General features: G+C 55.0%; 1 protein-coding gene across 1 annotated transcript in view; it reads left to right on the forward strand.

Annotated features, from left to right (window-relative positions):
* The window catches only part of LOC140399682 (glutamate receptor ionotropic, NMDA 2D-like), a gene marked incomplete at its 5' end in the record, with an annotated part of 270,641 nt that overhangs the window by 86,753 nt on the left and 168,141 nt on the right, over positions 1–15,747 (forward strand). The window contains one exon of the mRNA XM_072489226.1: positions 11,856–11,970. Coding sequence (XP_072345327.1) covers positions 11,856–11,970 — 115 coding nt within the window. The remainder of the gene's footprint in view (positions 1–11,855; positions 11,971–15,747) is intronic.

The raw sequence follows: 15,747 nt of genomic DNA on the forward strand, positions 1-15,747 counted from the left end.
TACAGAGTAAAGCTCCCTCTACACTGTCCCCATCAAACACTCCCAGGACAGGTACAGCACGGGGTTAGATACAGAGTAAAGCTCCCTCTACACTGACCCCATCAAACACTCCCAGGACAGGTACAGCACGAGGTTAGATACAGAGTAAAGCTCCCTGTACACTGTCCCCATCAAACTCTCCCAGGACAGGTACAGCACGGGGTTAAATACAGAGTAAAACTCCCTCTACACTGTCCCCATCAAACACTCCCAGGACAGGTGCAGCACGGGGTTAGATACAGAGTAAAGCTCCAACTACACTGTCCCCATCAAACACTCCTAGGACAGGTACATCACGGGGTTTGATACAGAGTAAAGCTCCCTCTACACTGTCCCCATCAAACACTCCCAGGACAGGTACAGCACGGGGTTAGATACAGAGTAAAGCTCCCTCTACACAGTCCCCATCAAACACTCCCAGGACAGGTACAGCACGGGGTTAGATACAGAGTAAAGCTCCCTCTACACTGTCCCCATCAAACACTCACAGGACAGGCACAGCACGGGGTTAGATACAGAGTAAAGCTCCCTCTACACTGTCCCCATCAAACACTCACAGGTCAGGTACAGCACGGGGTTAGACACAGAGTAAAGCTCCCTCCACACTGTCCCCATCAAACAATCCCAGGACAGGTACAGCACGGGGTTAGATACAGAGTAAAGCTCCCTCTACACTGTCCCCATCAAACACTCCCAGGACAGGTACAGCACGGGGTTAGATACAGAGTAAAGCTCCCTCTGCACTGTCCCCATCAAACACTCCCAGGACAGGTACAGCACAGGGTTAGATACAGAGTAAAGCTCCGTCTGCACTGTCCCATCAAACACTCCCAGGACAGGTACAGCACGGGGTTAGACACAGAGTAAAGCTCCCTTTACACGGTCCCCATCAAACACACTCAGGACAGATACAGCACGGGGTTAGATACAGAGTAAAGCTCTCTCTACACTGTCCCCATCAAACACTCCCAGGACAGGTACAGCACGGGGTTAGATACAGAGTAAAGCTCCCTCTACACTGTCCCCATCAAACACTCACAGGTCAGGTACAGCACGGGGTTAGACACAGAGTAAAGCTCCCTCCACACTGTCCCCATCAAACACTCCCAGGACCGGTACAGCACGGGGTTAGATACAGAGTAAAGCTCCCTCTACACTGTCCCCATCAAACACTCACAGGACAGGCACAGCACGGGGTTAGATACAGAGTAAAGCTCCCTCTACACTGTCCCCATCAAACACTCACAGGTCAGGTACAGCACGGGGTTAGACACAGAGTAAAGCTCCCTCCACACTGTCCCCATCAAACAATCCCAGGACAGGTACAGCACGGGGTTAGATACAGAGTAAAGCTCCCTCTACACTGTCCCCATCAAACACTCCCAGGACAGGTACAGCACGGGGTTAGATACAGAGTAAAGCTCCCTCTGCACTGTCCCCATCAAACACTCCCAGGACAGGTACAGCACAGGGTTAGATACAGAGTAAAGCTCCGTCTGCACTGTCCCATCAAACACTCCCAGGACAGGTACAGCACGGGGTTAGACACAGAGTAAAGCTCCCTTTACACGGTCCCCATCAAACACACTCAGGACAGATACAGCACGGGGTTAGATACAGAGTAAAGCTCCCTCTACACTGTCCCCATCAAACACTCCCAGGACAGGTACAGCACGGGGTTAGATACAGAGTAAAGCTCCCTCTACACTGTCCCCATCAAACACTCACAGGTCAGGTACAGCACGGGGTTAGACACAGAGTAAAGCTCCCTCCACACTGTCCCCATCAAACACTCCCAGGACAGGTACAGCACGGTGTTAGATACAGAGTAAAGCTCCCTCTACACTGTCCCCATCAAACACTCCCAGGACAGGTACAGCACGGGGTTGGATACAGAGTAAAGCTCCGTCTGCACTGTCCCATCAAACACTCCCAGGACAGGTACAGCACGGGGTTAGATACAGAGTAAAGCTCCCTCTACACTGTCCCCATCAAACACTCCCAGGACAGGTACAGCACGGGGTTAGATACAGAGTAAAGCTCCCTCTACACTGTCCCCATCAAACACTCCCAGGACAGGTACAGCACGGGGTTAGATACAGAGTAAAGCTCCCTCTACACTGTCCCCATCAAACACTCACAGGTCAGGTACAGCACGGGGTTAGACACAGAGTAAAGCTCCCTCCACACTGTCCCCATCAAACACTCCCAGGACAGGTACAGCACAGGGTTAGATACAGAGTAAAGGTCCCTTAACACTGTCCCAATCAAACACTCCCAGGACAGGTACAGCACGGGGTTAGATACAGAGTAAAGCTCCCTTAACACTGTCCCCATCAAACACTCCCAGGACAGGTACAGCACGGGGTTAGATACAGAGTAAAGCTCCCTCCACACTGTCCCCATCAAACTCTCCCAGGACAGGTACAGCAATGGTTTAGATACAGAGTAAAGCTCCCTCTACACTTTCCCCATCAAACACTCCCAGGACAGGTACAGCACGGGGTTAGATACAGAGTAAAGCTCCCTCTACACTGTCCCCATCAAACACTCCCAGGACAGGAACAGCACGGGGTTAGATACAGAGTAAAGCTCCCTCTACACTGTCCCCATCAAACACTCCCAGGACAGGTACAGCACGGGGTTAGATACAGAGTAAAGCTCCCTCTACACTGTCCCCATCAAACACTCCCAGGACAGGTACAGCACGGGATTAGATACAGAGTAAAGCTCCCTCTACACTGTCCCCATCATACACTCCCAGGACAGGTACAGCACGGGGTTAGATACAGAGTAAAGCTCCCTCTACACTGTCCCCATCAAACACTGCCAGGACAGGTACAGCTCGGGGTTAGATACAGAGTAAAGCTCCCTCTACACTGTCCCCATCAAACACTCCCAGGACAGGTACAGCACGGGGTTAGATACAGAGTAAAGCTCCCTCTAAACTGACCCCATCAAACACTCCCAGGACAGGTACAGCACGAGGTTAGATACAGAGTAAAGCTCCCTGTACACTGTCCCCATCAAACTCTCCCAGGACAGGTACAGCACGGGGTTAAATACAGAGTAAAACTCCCTCTACACTGTCCCCATCAAACACTCCCAGGACAGGTGCAGCACGGGGTTAGATACAGAGTAAAGCTCCAACTACACTGTCCCCATCAAACACTCCTAGGACAGGTACATCACGGGGTTTGATACAGAGTAAAGCTCCCTCTACACTGTCCCCATCAAACACTCCCAGGACAGGTACAGCACGGGGTTAGATACAGAGTAAAGCTCCCTCTACACAGTCCCCATCAAACACTCCCAGGACAGGTACAGCACGGGGTTAGATACAGAGTAAAGCTCCCTCTACACTGTCCCCATCAAACACTCACAGGACAGGCACAGCACGGGGTTAGATACAGAGTAAAGCTCCCTCTACACTGTCCCCATCAAACACTCACAGGTCAGGTACAGCACGGGGTTAGACACAGAGTAAAGCTCCCTCCACACTGTCCCCATCAAACAATCCCAGGACAGGTACAGCACGGGGTTAGATACAGAGTAAAGCTCCCTCTACACTGTCCCCATCAAACACTCCCAGGACAGGTACAGCACGGGGTTAGATACAGAGTAAAGCTCCCTCTGCACTGTCCCCATCAAACACTCCCAGGACAGGTACAGCACAGGGTTAGATACAGAGTAAAGCTCCGTCTGCACTGTCCCATCAAACACTCCCAGGACAGGTACAGCACGGGGTTAGACACAGAGTAAAGCTCCCTTTACACGGTCCCCATCAAACACACTCAGGACAGATACAGCACGGGGTTAGATACAGAGTAAAGCTCTCTCTACACTGTCCCCATCAAACACTCCCAGGACAGGTACAGCACGGGGTTAGATACAGAGTAAAGCTCCCTCTACACTGTCCCCATCAAACACTCACAGGTCAGGTACAGCACGGGGTTAGACACAGAGTAAAGCTCCCTCCACACTGTCCCCATCAAACACTCCCAGGACAGGTACAGCACGGGGTTAGATACAGAGTAAAGCTCCCTCTACACTGTCCCCATCAAACACTCCCAGGACAGGTACAGCACGGGGTTAGATACAGAGTAAAGCTCCGTCTGCACTGTCCCATCAAACACTCCCAGGACAGGTACAGCACGGGGTTAGATACAGAGTAAAGCTCCCTCTACACTGTCCCCATCAAACACTCCCAGGACAGGTACAGCACGGGGTTAGATACAGAGTAAAGCTCCCTCTACACTGTCCCCATCAAACACTCCCAGGACAGGTACAGCACGGGGTTAGATACAGAGTAAAGCTCCCTCTACACTGTCCCCATCAAACACTCACAGGTCAGGTACAGCACGGGGTTAGACACAGAGTAAAGCTCCCTCCACACTGTCCCCATCAAACACTCCCAGGAAAGGTACAGCACGGGGTTAGATACAGAGTAAAGCTCCCTCTACACTGTCCCCATCAAACACTCCCAGGACAGGTACAGCACGGGGTTAGATACAGAGTAAAGCTCCGTCTGCACTGTCCCATCAACCACTCCCAGGACAGGTACAGCACGGGGTTAGATACAGAGTAAAGCTCCCTCTACACTGTCCCCATCAAACACTCCCAGGACAGGTACAGCACGGGGTTAGATACAGAGTAAAGCTCCCTCTACACTGTCCCCATCAAACACTCCCAGGACAGGTACAGCACGGGGTTAGATACAGAGTAAAGCTCCCTCTACACTGTCCCCATCAAACACTCCCAGGACAGGTACAGCACGGGGTTAGATACAGAGTAAAGCTCCCTCTACACTGTCCCCATCAAACACTCCCAGGACAGGTACAGCACAGGGTTAGATACAGAGTAAAGGTCCCTTAACACTGTCCCCATCAAACACTCCCAGGACAGGTACAGCACGGGGTTAGATACAGAGTAAAGCTCCCTTAACACTGTCCCCATCAAATACTCCCAGGACAGGTACAGCACAGGGTTAGATACAGAGTAAAGCTCCCTCCACACTGTCCCCATCAAACTCTCCCAGGACAGGTACAGCAATGGGTTAGATACAGAGTAAAGCTCCCTCTACACTGTCCCCATCAAACACTCCCAGGACAGGTACAGCACGGGGTTATATACAGAGTAAAGCTCCCTCTACACTGTCCCCATCAAACACTCCCAGGACAGGTACAGCACGGGGTTAGATACAGAGTAAAGCTCCCTCTACACTGTCCCCATCAAACACTCCCAGGACAGGTACAGCACGGGGTTAGATACAGAGTAAAGCTCCCTCTACACTGTCCCCATCAAACACTCCCAGGATAAGTACAGCACGGGGTTAGATACAGAGTAAAGCTCCCTCTACACTGTCCCCATCAAACACGCCCAGGACAGGTACAGCACGGGGTTAGGTACAGAGTAAAGCTCCCTCTACACTGTCCCCATCAAACACTCCCAGGACAGGTACAGCACAGGGTTAGATACAGAGTAAAGGTCCCTTAACACTGTCCCCATCAAACACTCCCAGGACAGGTACAGCACGGGGTTAGATACAGAGTAAAGCTCCCTTAACACTGTCCCCATCAAACACTCCCAGGACAGGTACAGCACGGGGTTAGATACAGAGTAAAGGTCCCTCCACACTGTCCCCATCAAACTCTCCCAGGACAGGTACAGCAATGGGTTAGATACAGAGTAAAGCTCCCTCTACACTGTCCCCATCAAACACTCCCAGGACAGGTACAGCACCGGGTTAGATACAGAGTAAAGCTCCCTCTACACTGTCCCCATCAAACACTCCCAGGACAGGTACAGCACCGGGTTAGATACAGAGTAAAGCTCCCTCTACACTGTCCCCATCAAACACTCCCAGGACAGGTACAGCACGGGGTTAGATACAGAGTAAAGCTCCCTCTACACTGTCCCCATCAAACACTCCCAGGACAGGTACAGCACGGGGTTAGATACAGAGTAAAGCTCCCTCTACACTGTCCCCATCAAACACTCCCAGGACAGGTACAGCACGGGGTTAGATACAGAGTAAAGCTCCCTCTACACTGTCCCCATCAAACACGCCCAGGACAGGTACAGCACGGGGTTAGATACAGAGTAAAGCTCCCTCTACACTGTCCCCATCAAACACTCCCAGGACAGGTACAGCACGGGGTTATATACAGAGTAAAGCTCCCTCTACACTGTCCCCAGCAACCAATCCCAGGACTGGCACACTCACTGGGAGGCTATGGGAATGACAGATTTTAAACTGCGTAATTTTATTCTGGTGACTGATTTGTGGATTTACCAGTCACAATAGTTTAAGTAGTGGACGGTTGAACTAACATACGTCAGGAACATCTTTCTACAGAAATATGCTGAAACGTCATGACACAATGTCCCTTCTGGGTGACGCATATTTCGGAAATCAACCATTAAACTTGACCAGATCTCTCGCAGGACAAACGATGTGAATAATATTCCGGTTCACTGACTGGTGTCTCTCAGTCCCCCCTCTCTCTCTCAGGGAGATATCTGTACACTGACTGGTGTCTCTCAGTCCCCTCTCTCAGGGAGATATCTGTACACTGACTGGTGTCTCTCAGTCCCCCCTCTCTCTCAGGGAGATATCCGTACACTGACTGGTGTCTCTCAGTCCCCCCTCTCTCTCTCAGGGAGATATCTGTACACTGACTGGTGTCTCTCAGTCCCCCCTCTCTCTCAGGGAGATATCTGTACACTGACTGGTGTCTCTCAGTCCCCTCTCTCTCAGGGAGATATCTGTACACTGACTGGTGTCTCTCAGTCCCCCTCTCTCTCTCAGGGAGATATCTGTACACTGACTGGTGTCTCTCAGTCCCCTCTCTCTCAGGGAGATATCTGTACACTGACTGGTGTCTCTCAGTCCCCTCTCTCAGGGAGATATCTGTACACTGACTGGTGTCTCTCAGTCTCCTCTCTCTCTCTCTCAGGGAGATATCTGTACACTGACTGGTGTCTCTCAGTCCCCTCTCTCTCTCAGGGAGATATCTGTACACTGACTGGTGTCTCTCAGTCCCCCCTCTCTCTCAGGGAGATATCTGTACACTGACTGGTGTCTCTCAGTCCCCTCTCTCTCAGGGAGATATCTGTACCCTGACTGGTGTCTCTCAGTCCCCTCTCTCTCAGGGAGATATCTGCACACTGACTGGTGTCTCTCAGTCCCCTCTCTCTCAGGGAGATATCTGTACACTGACTGGTGTCTCTCAGTCCCCTCTCTCTCTCAGGGAGATATCTGTACACTGACTTGTGTCTCTCAGTCCCCCCTCTCTCTCAGGGAGATATCTGTACACTGGCTGGTGTCTCTCAGTCCGCTCTCTCTCTCAGGGAGATATCTGTACACTGACTGGTGTCTCTCTGTCCCCTCTCTCAGGGTGATATCTGTACACTGACTGGTGTCTCTCAGTCCCCCCTCTCTCTCTCAGGGAGATATCTGTACACTGACTGGTGTCTCTCAGTCCTCTCTCTCTCTCAGGGAGATATCTGTACACTGACTGGTGTCTCTCAGTCCCCTCTCTCAGGGAGATATCTGTACACTGACTGGTGTCTCTCAGTCTCCTCTCTCTCTCTCTCAGGGAGATATCTGTACACTGACTGGTGTCTCTCAGTCCCCCCTCTCTCTCAGGGAGATATCTGTACACTGACTGGTGTCTCTCAGTCCCCTCTCTCTCAGGGAGATATCTGTACACTGACTGGTGTCTCTCAGTCCCCTCTCTCTCAGGGAGATATCTGTACACTGACTGGTGTCTCTCAGTCCCCTCTCTCTCTCAGGGTGATATCTGTACACTGACTGGTGTCTCTCAGTCCCCACTCTCTCAGGGAGATATCTGTACACTGACTGGTGTCTCTCAGTCCCCTCTCTCTCTCTCAGGGAGATATCTGTACACTGACTGGTGTCTCTCAGTCCCCTCTCTCTCTCTCAGGGAGATATCTGTACACTGACTGGTGTCTCTCAGTCCCCTCTCTCTCAGGGAGATATCTGTACACTGACTGGTGTCTCTCAGTCCCCTCTCTCTCTCAGGGAGATATCTGTACACTGACTGGTGTCTCTCAGTCCCCTCCCTCTCTCAGGGAGATATCTGTACACTGACTGGTGTCTCTCAGTCCCCCCTCTCTCTCTCAGGGAGATATCTGTACACTGACTGGTGTCTCTCAGTCCCCTCTCTCTCTCAGGGAGATATCTGTACACTGACTGGTGTCTCTCAGTCCCCTCTCTCTCAGAGAGATATCTGTACACTGACTGGTGTCTCTCAGTCCCCTCTCTCTCTCGGGGAGATATCAGTACACTGACTGGTGTCTCTCAGTCCCCTCTCTCTCAGGGAGATATCTGTACACTGACTGGTGTCTCTCAGTCCCCTCTCTCTCAGGGAGATATCTGTACACTGACTGGTGTCTCTCAGTCCTCTCTCTCTCTCAGGGAGATATCTGTACACTGACTGGTGTCTCTCAGTCCTCTCTCTCTCAGGGAGATATCTGTACACTGACTGGTGTCTCTCAGTCCCCTCTCTCTCAGGGAGATATCTGTACACTGACTGGTGTCTCTCAGTCCTCTCTCTCTCAGGGAGATATCTGTACACTGACTGGTGTCTCTCAGTCCCCTCTCTCTCAGGGAGATATCTGTACACTGACTGGTGTCTCTCTGTCCCCTCTCTCTCTCAGGGAGATATCTGTACACTGACTGGTGTCTCTCAGTCCCCTCTCTCTCTCTCAGGGAAATATCTGTACACTGACTGGTGTCTCTCAGTCCCCCCTCTCTCTCAGGGAGATATCTGTACACTGACTGGTATCTCTCAGTCCCCTCTCTCTCTCTCTTGCTAGCTCAAAGAATTATCAAGGAATACGAATCCTCATCAACGTGGGATTTCTAGCTTGGTGTAAATGCAGCCAAAAGAATTGCTAATCCGCGTCAAATTAAAATGCGACTTGTATTGGAGATAATCTCTGAGCATTTGAGAGCTCAAAGTTATCCTATTAATATTGGATTTTGCGTGTGAGTCGCTAGGATTGTAATCTTAACCTGCCCACAGATTTCTAAATTGTTTCAATCAACTGTCTGATTGTAATTAATAATCAGCTTCGTAATCCAGGCCCACACTCCCCCCGGTGCCAGTACTGAGGGAGCGCCGCACTGTCGGAGGGAGATGTCTATACTCTAGGATTTGAGCTCCATAATCCAGGCCGACACTCCCCCCCGGTGCCAGTACTGAGGGAGCGCCGCACTGTCGGAGGGAGATGTCTATACTCTAGGATTTGAGCTCCATAATCCAGGCCGACACTCCCCCCGGTGCCAGTACTGAGGGAGCGCTGCACTGTCGGAGGTAGATGTCGATACTCTAGGATTTGAGCTCCATAATCCAGGCCCACACTCCCCCCGGTGCCAGTACTGAGGGAGCGCTGCACTGTCGGAGGGAGATGTCTATACTCTAGGATTTGAGCTCCATAATCCAGGCCCACACTCCCCCCGGTGCCAGTACTGAGGGAGCGCTGCACTGTCGGAGGGAGATGTCTATACTCTAGGATTTGAGCTCCATAATCCAGGCCCACACTCCCCCCGGTGCCAGTACTGAGGGAGCGCTGCACTGTCGGGGGTAGATGTCTATACTCTAGGATTTGAGCGCTATAATCCAGGCCGACACACCCCCCGGTGCCAGTACTGAGGGAGCGCTGCACTGTCGGAGGTAGATGTATATACTCTAGGATTTGAGCGCTATATTCCAGGCCGACACTCCCCCCGGTGCCAGTACTGAGGGAGCGCTGCACTGTCGGAGGGAGATGTCTATACTCTAGGATTTGAGCTCCATAATCCAGGCCGACACTCCCCCCGGTGCCAGTACTGAGGGAGCGCTGCACTGTCGGAGGTAGATGTCTACACTCTAGGATTTGAGCTCCATAATCCAGGCCGACACTCCCCCCGGTGCCAGTACTGAGGGAGCGCCGCACTGTCGGAGGGAGATGTCTATACTCTAGGATTTGATCTCCGTAAACCAGGCCGACACTCCCCCTGGTGCCAGTACTGAGGGAGCGCTGCACTGTCGGAGGGAGATGTCTATACTCTAGGATTTGAGCTCCGGAATCCAGGCCCACACTCCCCCCGGTGCCAGTACTGAGGGAGCGCTGCACTGTCAGGGGTAGATGTCTATACTCTAGGATTTGAGCTCTATAATCCAGGCCGACACTCCCCCCGGTGCCAGTACTGAGGGAGCGCTGCACTGTCGGAGGGAGATGTCTATACTCTAGGATTTGAGCTCCATAATCCAGGCCCACACTCCCCCCGGTGCCAGTACTGAGGGAGCGCCGCACTGTCGGAGGGAGATGTCTATACTCTAGGATTTGATCTCCGTAAACCAGGCCGACACTCCCCCTGGTGCCAGTACTGAGGGAGCGCCGCACTGTCGGAGGTAGATGAATATACTCTAGGATTTGAGCTCCATAATCCAGGCCCACACTCCCCCCGGTGCAGGTACTGAGGGAGCGCTGCACTGTCGGAGGGAGATGTCTATACTCTAGGATTTGAGCTCCATAATCCAGGCCGACACTCCCCCCGGTGCCAGTACTGAGGGAGCGCTGCACTGTCGGAGGTAGATGTCTACACTCTAGGATTTGAGCTCCATAATCCAGGCCGACACTCCCCCCGGTGCCAGTACTGAGGGAGCGCCGCACTGTCGGAGGGAGATGTCTATACTCTAGGATTTGATCTCCCTAAACCAGGCCGACACTCCCCCTGGTGCCAGTACTGAGGGAGCGCCGCACTGTCGGAGGTAGATGAATATACTCTAGGATTTGAGCTCCATAATCCAGGCCCACACTCCCCCCGGTGCAGGTACTGAGGGAGCGCTGCACTGTCGGGGGGAGATGTATATACTCTAGGATTTGAGCTCTATAATCCAGGCCGACACTCCCCCCGATGCCAGTACTGAGGGAGCGCTGCACTGTCGGAGGGAGATGTCTATACTCTAGGATTTGAGCTCCGGAATCCAGGCCCACACTCCCCCCGGTGCCAGTACTGAGGGAGCGCTGCACTGTCGGGGGTAGATGTCTATACTCTAGGATTTGAGCTCTATAATCCAGGCCGACACTCCCCCCGGTGCCAGTACTGAGGGAGCGCTGCACTGTCGGAGGGAGATGTCTATACTCTAGGATTTGAGCGCTATAATCCAGGCCGACACTCCCCCCGATGCCAGTACTGAGGGAGCGCTGCACTGTCGGAGGGAGATGTCTATACTCTAGGATTTGAGCTCCGTAATCCAGGCCCACACTCCCCCCGGTGCCAGTACTGAGGGAGCGCTGCACTGTCGGAGGTAGATGTCTATACTCCAGGATTTGAGCTCCATAATCCAGGCCATCACTCCCCCCGGTGCCAGTACTGAGGGAGCGCTGCACTGTCGGAGGGAGATGTCTATACTCTAGGATTTGAGCTCCATAATCCAGGCCGACACTCCCCCCCGGTGCCAGTACTGAGGGAGCGCTGCACTGTCGGAGGGAGATGTCTATACTCTAGGATTTGAGCTCCATAATCCATGCCCACACTCCCCCCCCCCTGTGCCAGTACTGAGGGAGCGCTGCACTGTCGGAGGGAGATGTCTATACTCTAGGATTTGAGCTCCATAATCCAGGCCGACACTCCCCCCGGTGCCAGTACTGAGGGAGCGCTGCACTGTCGGGGGTAGATGTAGGATACTCTAGGATTTGAGCTCCGTAAACCACACGGGATTGCGGTAGGTTCAAGAAGGTGACTTCCCCACGAATCTATTACCTCTTCATCATTTCTCTCTGTCTCTCTCTCTCCATAGGTACTTCTCTAACATTACCTGGGATGGCAAAGACTTCTCCTTCAACAAAGATGGCTACCTTGTCAACCCCTCAATGGTCATACTGGCTTTGAACCGCCTCAGGGAATGGGAGATGGTATGTGATCAGACCCACACTCGGAGGACCGTGCACAATCCCTGTCTCCGTATCCCTCGGTTAGACCCACACTCGGAGCACCGTGCACAGTCCCGGTCTCCGTATCCCACGGTCAGACCCACACTCGGAGCACCGTGCACAGTCCCGGTCTCCGTATCCCTCGGTCAGACCCACACTCGGAGCACCATGCACAGTCCCGGTCTCCGTATCCCTCGGTTAGACCCACACTCGGAGCACCGTGCACAGTCCCGGTCTCCGTGTCCCTCGGTCAGACCCACACTCGGAGCACCGTGCACAGTCCCGGTCTCCGTATCCCTCGGTCAGACCCACACTCGGAGCACCGTGCACAGTCCCGGTCTCCGTCTCCCTCGGTTAGACCCACACTCGGAGCACCATGCACAGTCCCGGTCTCCGTATCTCTCGGTCAGACCCACACTCGGAGCACCGTGCACAGTCCCGGTCTCGTAATCCCTCGGTCAGACCCACACTCGGAGCACCGTGCACAGTCCCGGTCTCCGTATCCCTCGGTCAGACCCACACTCGGAGCACCGTGCACAGTCCCGGTCTCCGTCTCCCTCGGTTAGACCCACACTCGGAGCACCGTGCACAGTCCCGGTCTCAGTATCCCTCGGTCAGACGCACACTCGGAGCACCGTGCACAATCCCTGTCTCCATATCCCTCGGTTAGACCCACACTCGGAGCACCGTGCACAGTCCCGGTCTCCGTGTCCCTCGGTCAGGCCCACACTCGGAGCACCGTGCACAGTCCCGGTCTCTGTATCCCATCGGTCAGACCCACACTCGGAGCACCGTGCACAGTCCCGGTCTCTGTATCCCTCGGTTAGACACACACTCGGAGCACCATGAACAGTCCCGGTCTCCGTATCCCTCGGTTAGACCCACACTCGGAGCACCGTGCAGAGTCCCGGTCTCCGTATCCCTCGGTTAGACCCACACTCGGAGCACCGTGCACAGTCCCGATCTCCGTATCCCTCGGTTAGACCCACACTGTGAGCACCGTGCACAGTCCCGGTGTCCGTATCCCTCGGTTAGACACACACTCGGAGCACCGTGCACAGTCCCGGTCTCCGTATCCCTCGGTCAGACCCACACTCGGAGCACCGTGCACAGTCCCGGTCTCCGTATCCCTCGGTCAGACCCACACTCGGAGCACCGTGCACAGTCCCGGTCTCCGTCTCCCTCGGTTAGACCCACACTCGGAGCACCGTGCACAGTCCCGGTCTCAGTATCCCTCGGTCAGACGCACACTCGGAGCACCGTGCACAATCCCTGTCTCCGTATCCCTCGGTTAGACCCACACTCGGAGCACCGTGCACAGTCCCGGTCTCCGTGTCCCTCGGTCAGGCCCACACTCGGAGCACCGTGCACAGTCCCGGTCTCTGTATCCCATCGGTCAGACCCACACTCGGAGCACCGTGCACAGTCCCGGTCTCTGTATCCCTCGGTTAGACACACACTCGGAGCACCATGAACAGTCCCGGTCTCCGTATCCCTCAGTTAGACCCACACTCGGAGCACCGTGCAGAGTCCCGGTCTCCGTATCCCTCGGTTAGACCCACACTCGGAGCACCGTGCACAGTCCCGATCTCCGTATCCCTCGGTTAGACCCACACTGTGAGCACCGTGCACAGTCCCGGTCTCCGTATCCCTCGGTTAGACACACACTCGGAGCACCGTGCACAGTCCCAGTCTCCGTATCTCTCGGTTAGACCCACACTCGGAGCACCGTGCACAGTCCTGGTCTCCCTATCCCTCGGTTAGACCCACACTCGGAGCACCGAGCACAGTCCCGTTCTCCGTATCCCTCGGTTAGAAACACACTCGGAGCACCGTGCACAGTCCCGGTCTCCGTATCCCTCGGTTAGATCCACACTCGGAGCACCGTGCACAGTACCGGTCTCCGTATCCCTCGGTTAGACCCACACTCGGAGCACCGTGCACAGTCCCGGTCTCCATATCCCTCGGTTAGACCCACACTCGGAGCATCGTGCACAGTCCCGGTCTCCGTATCCCTTGCTAAGACCCACTCTCGGAGCACCGTGCACAGTCCCGGTCTCAGTCTCCCTCGGTTAGACCCACACTCGGAGCACCGTGCACAGTCCCAGTCTCTGTATTCCTCGGTCAGACCCACACTCGGAGCACCGTGCACAGTCCCGGTCTCCGTATCCCTCGGTTAAACTCACTCTCGGAGCACCGTGCACAGTCCCGATCTCCGTATCCCTCGGTTAGACCCACACTCGGAGCTCCGTGCACAGTCCCGGTCTCTGTATCCCTCGATCAGACCCACACTCGGAGCACCGTGCACAGTCCCGGTCTCCGTATCCCTCGGTTAGACACACACTCGGAGCACCGTGCGCAGTCACCGTCTCCGTATCCCTCGGTTAGACCCACACTCGGAGCTCCGTGCACAGTCCCGGTCTCCGTATCCCTCGGTCAGACCCACACTCGGAGCACCGTGCACAGTCCCGGTCTCCCTATCCCTCGGTTAGACCCACACTCGGAGTACCGTGCACAGTCCCGGTCTCCGTATCCCTCGGTCAGACCCACACTCGGAGCACCGTGCACAGTCCCGGTCTCCGTATCCCTCGGTCAGACCCACACTCGGAGCACCGTGCACAGTCCCGGTCTCCCTATCCCTCGGTTAGACCCACACTCGGAGTACCGTGCACAGTCCCGGTCTCCGTATCCCTCGGTCAGACCCACACTCGGAGCACCGTGCACAGTCCCGGTCTCCCTATCCCTCGGTCAGACCCACACTCGGAGCACCGTGCACAGTCCTGGTCTCCGTAACCCTCGGTCATTCCCACACTCGGAGCACCGTGCACAGTCCCGGTCTCCGTATCCCTCGGTCAGACCCACACTCGGAGCACCGTGCACAGCCCCGGTCTCCATATCCCTCGGTCAGACCCACACTCGGAGCACCGTGCACAGTCCCGGTCTCCGTATCCCTCGGTTAGACCCACACTCGGAACACCGTGCACAGTCCTGGTCTCCGTATCCCTCGGTCAGATCCACACTCGGAGCACCGTGCACAGTCCCGGTCTCCGTATCCCTCGGTTAGACCCACACTCGGAGCACTGTGCACAGTCCCGGTCTCCGTATCCCTCGGTTAGATCCACACTCGGAGCACCGTGCACAGTCCTGGTCTCCGTGTCCCTCGGTCAGACCCACACTCGGAGCACCGTGCACAGCCCCGGTCTCCGTGTCCCTCGGTTAGACCCACACTCGGAGCACCGTGCACAGTCCCGGTCTCCGTATCCCTCGGTTAGACCCACACTCGGAGCACCGTGCACAGTCCCGGTCTCCGTTTCCCTCGGTTCGACCCACACTCGGAGCACCGTGCACAGTCCCGGTCTCCGTATCCCTCGGTTAGACCCACACTCGGAGCACCGTGCACAGTCCCGGTCTCCGTATCCCTCGGTCAGACACACACTCGGAGCACTGTGCACAGTCCCTGTCTCCATATCCCTCGGTCAGACCCACACTCGGAGCACCGTGTACAGTCCCGGTCTCCATATCCCTCGGTCAGACCCACACTCGGAGCACCGTGCACAGTCCCGGTCTCCGTATCCCTCGGTTAGACCCACACTCGGAGCACCGTGCACAGTCCCGGTCTCCGTATCCCTCGGTCAGGCACACACTCGGAGCACCGTGCGCAGTCCCGGTCTCCGTATCCCTCGGTTAGACCCACACTCGGAGCACCGTGCACAGCCCCGGTCTCCGTATCCCTCAGTTAGACCCACACTCGGAGCACCG

The sequence above is a fragment of the Scyliorhinus torazame genome, chromosome 23, assembly GCF_047496885.1.
Source record: "Scyliorhinus torazame isolate Kashiwa2021f chromosome 23, sScyTor2.1, whole genome shotgun sequence".
NCBI lineage: Eukaryota > Metazoa > Chordata > Chondrichthyes > Carcharhiniformes > Scyliorhinidae > Scyliorhinus > Scyliorhinus torazame.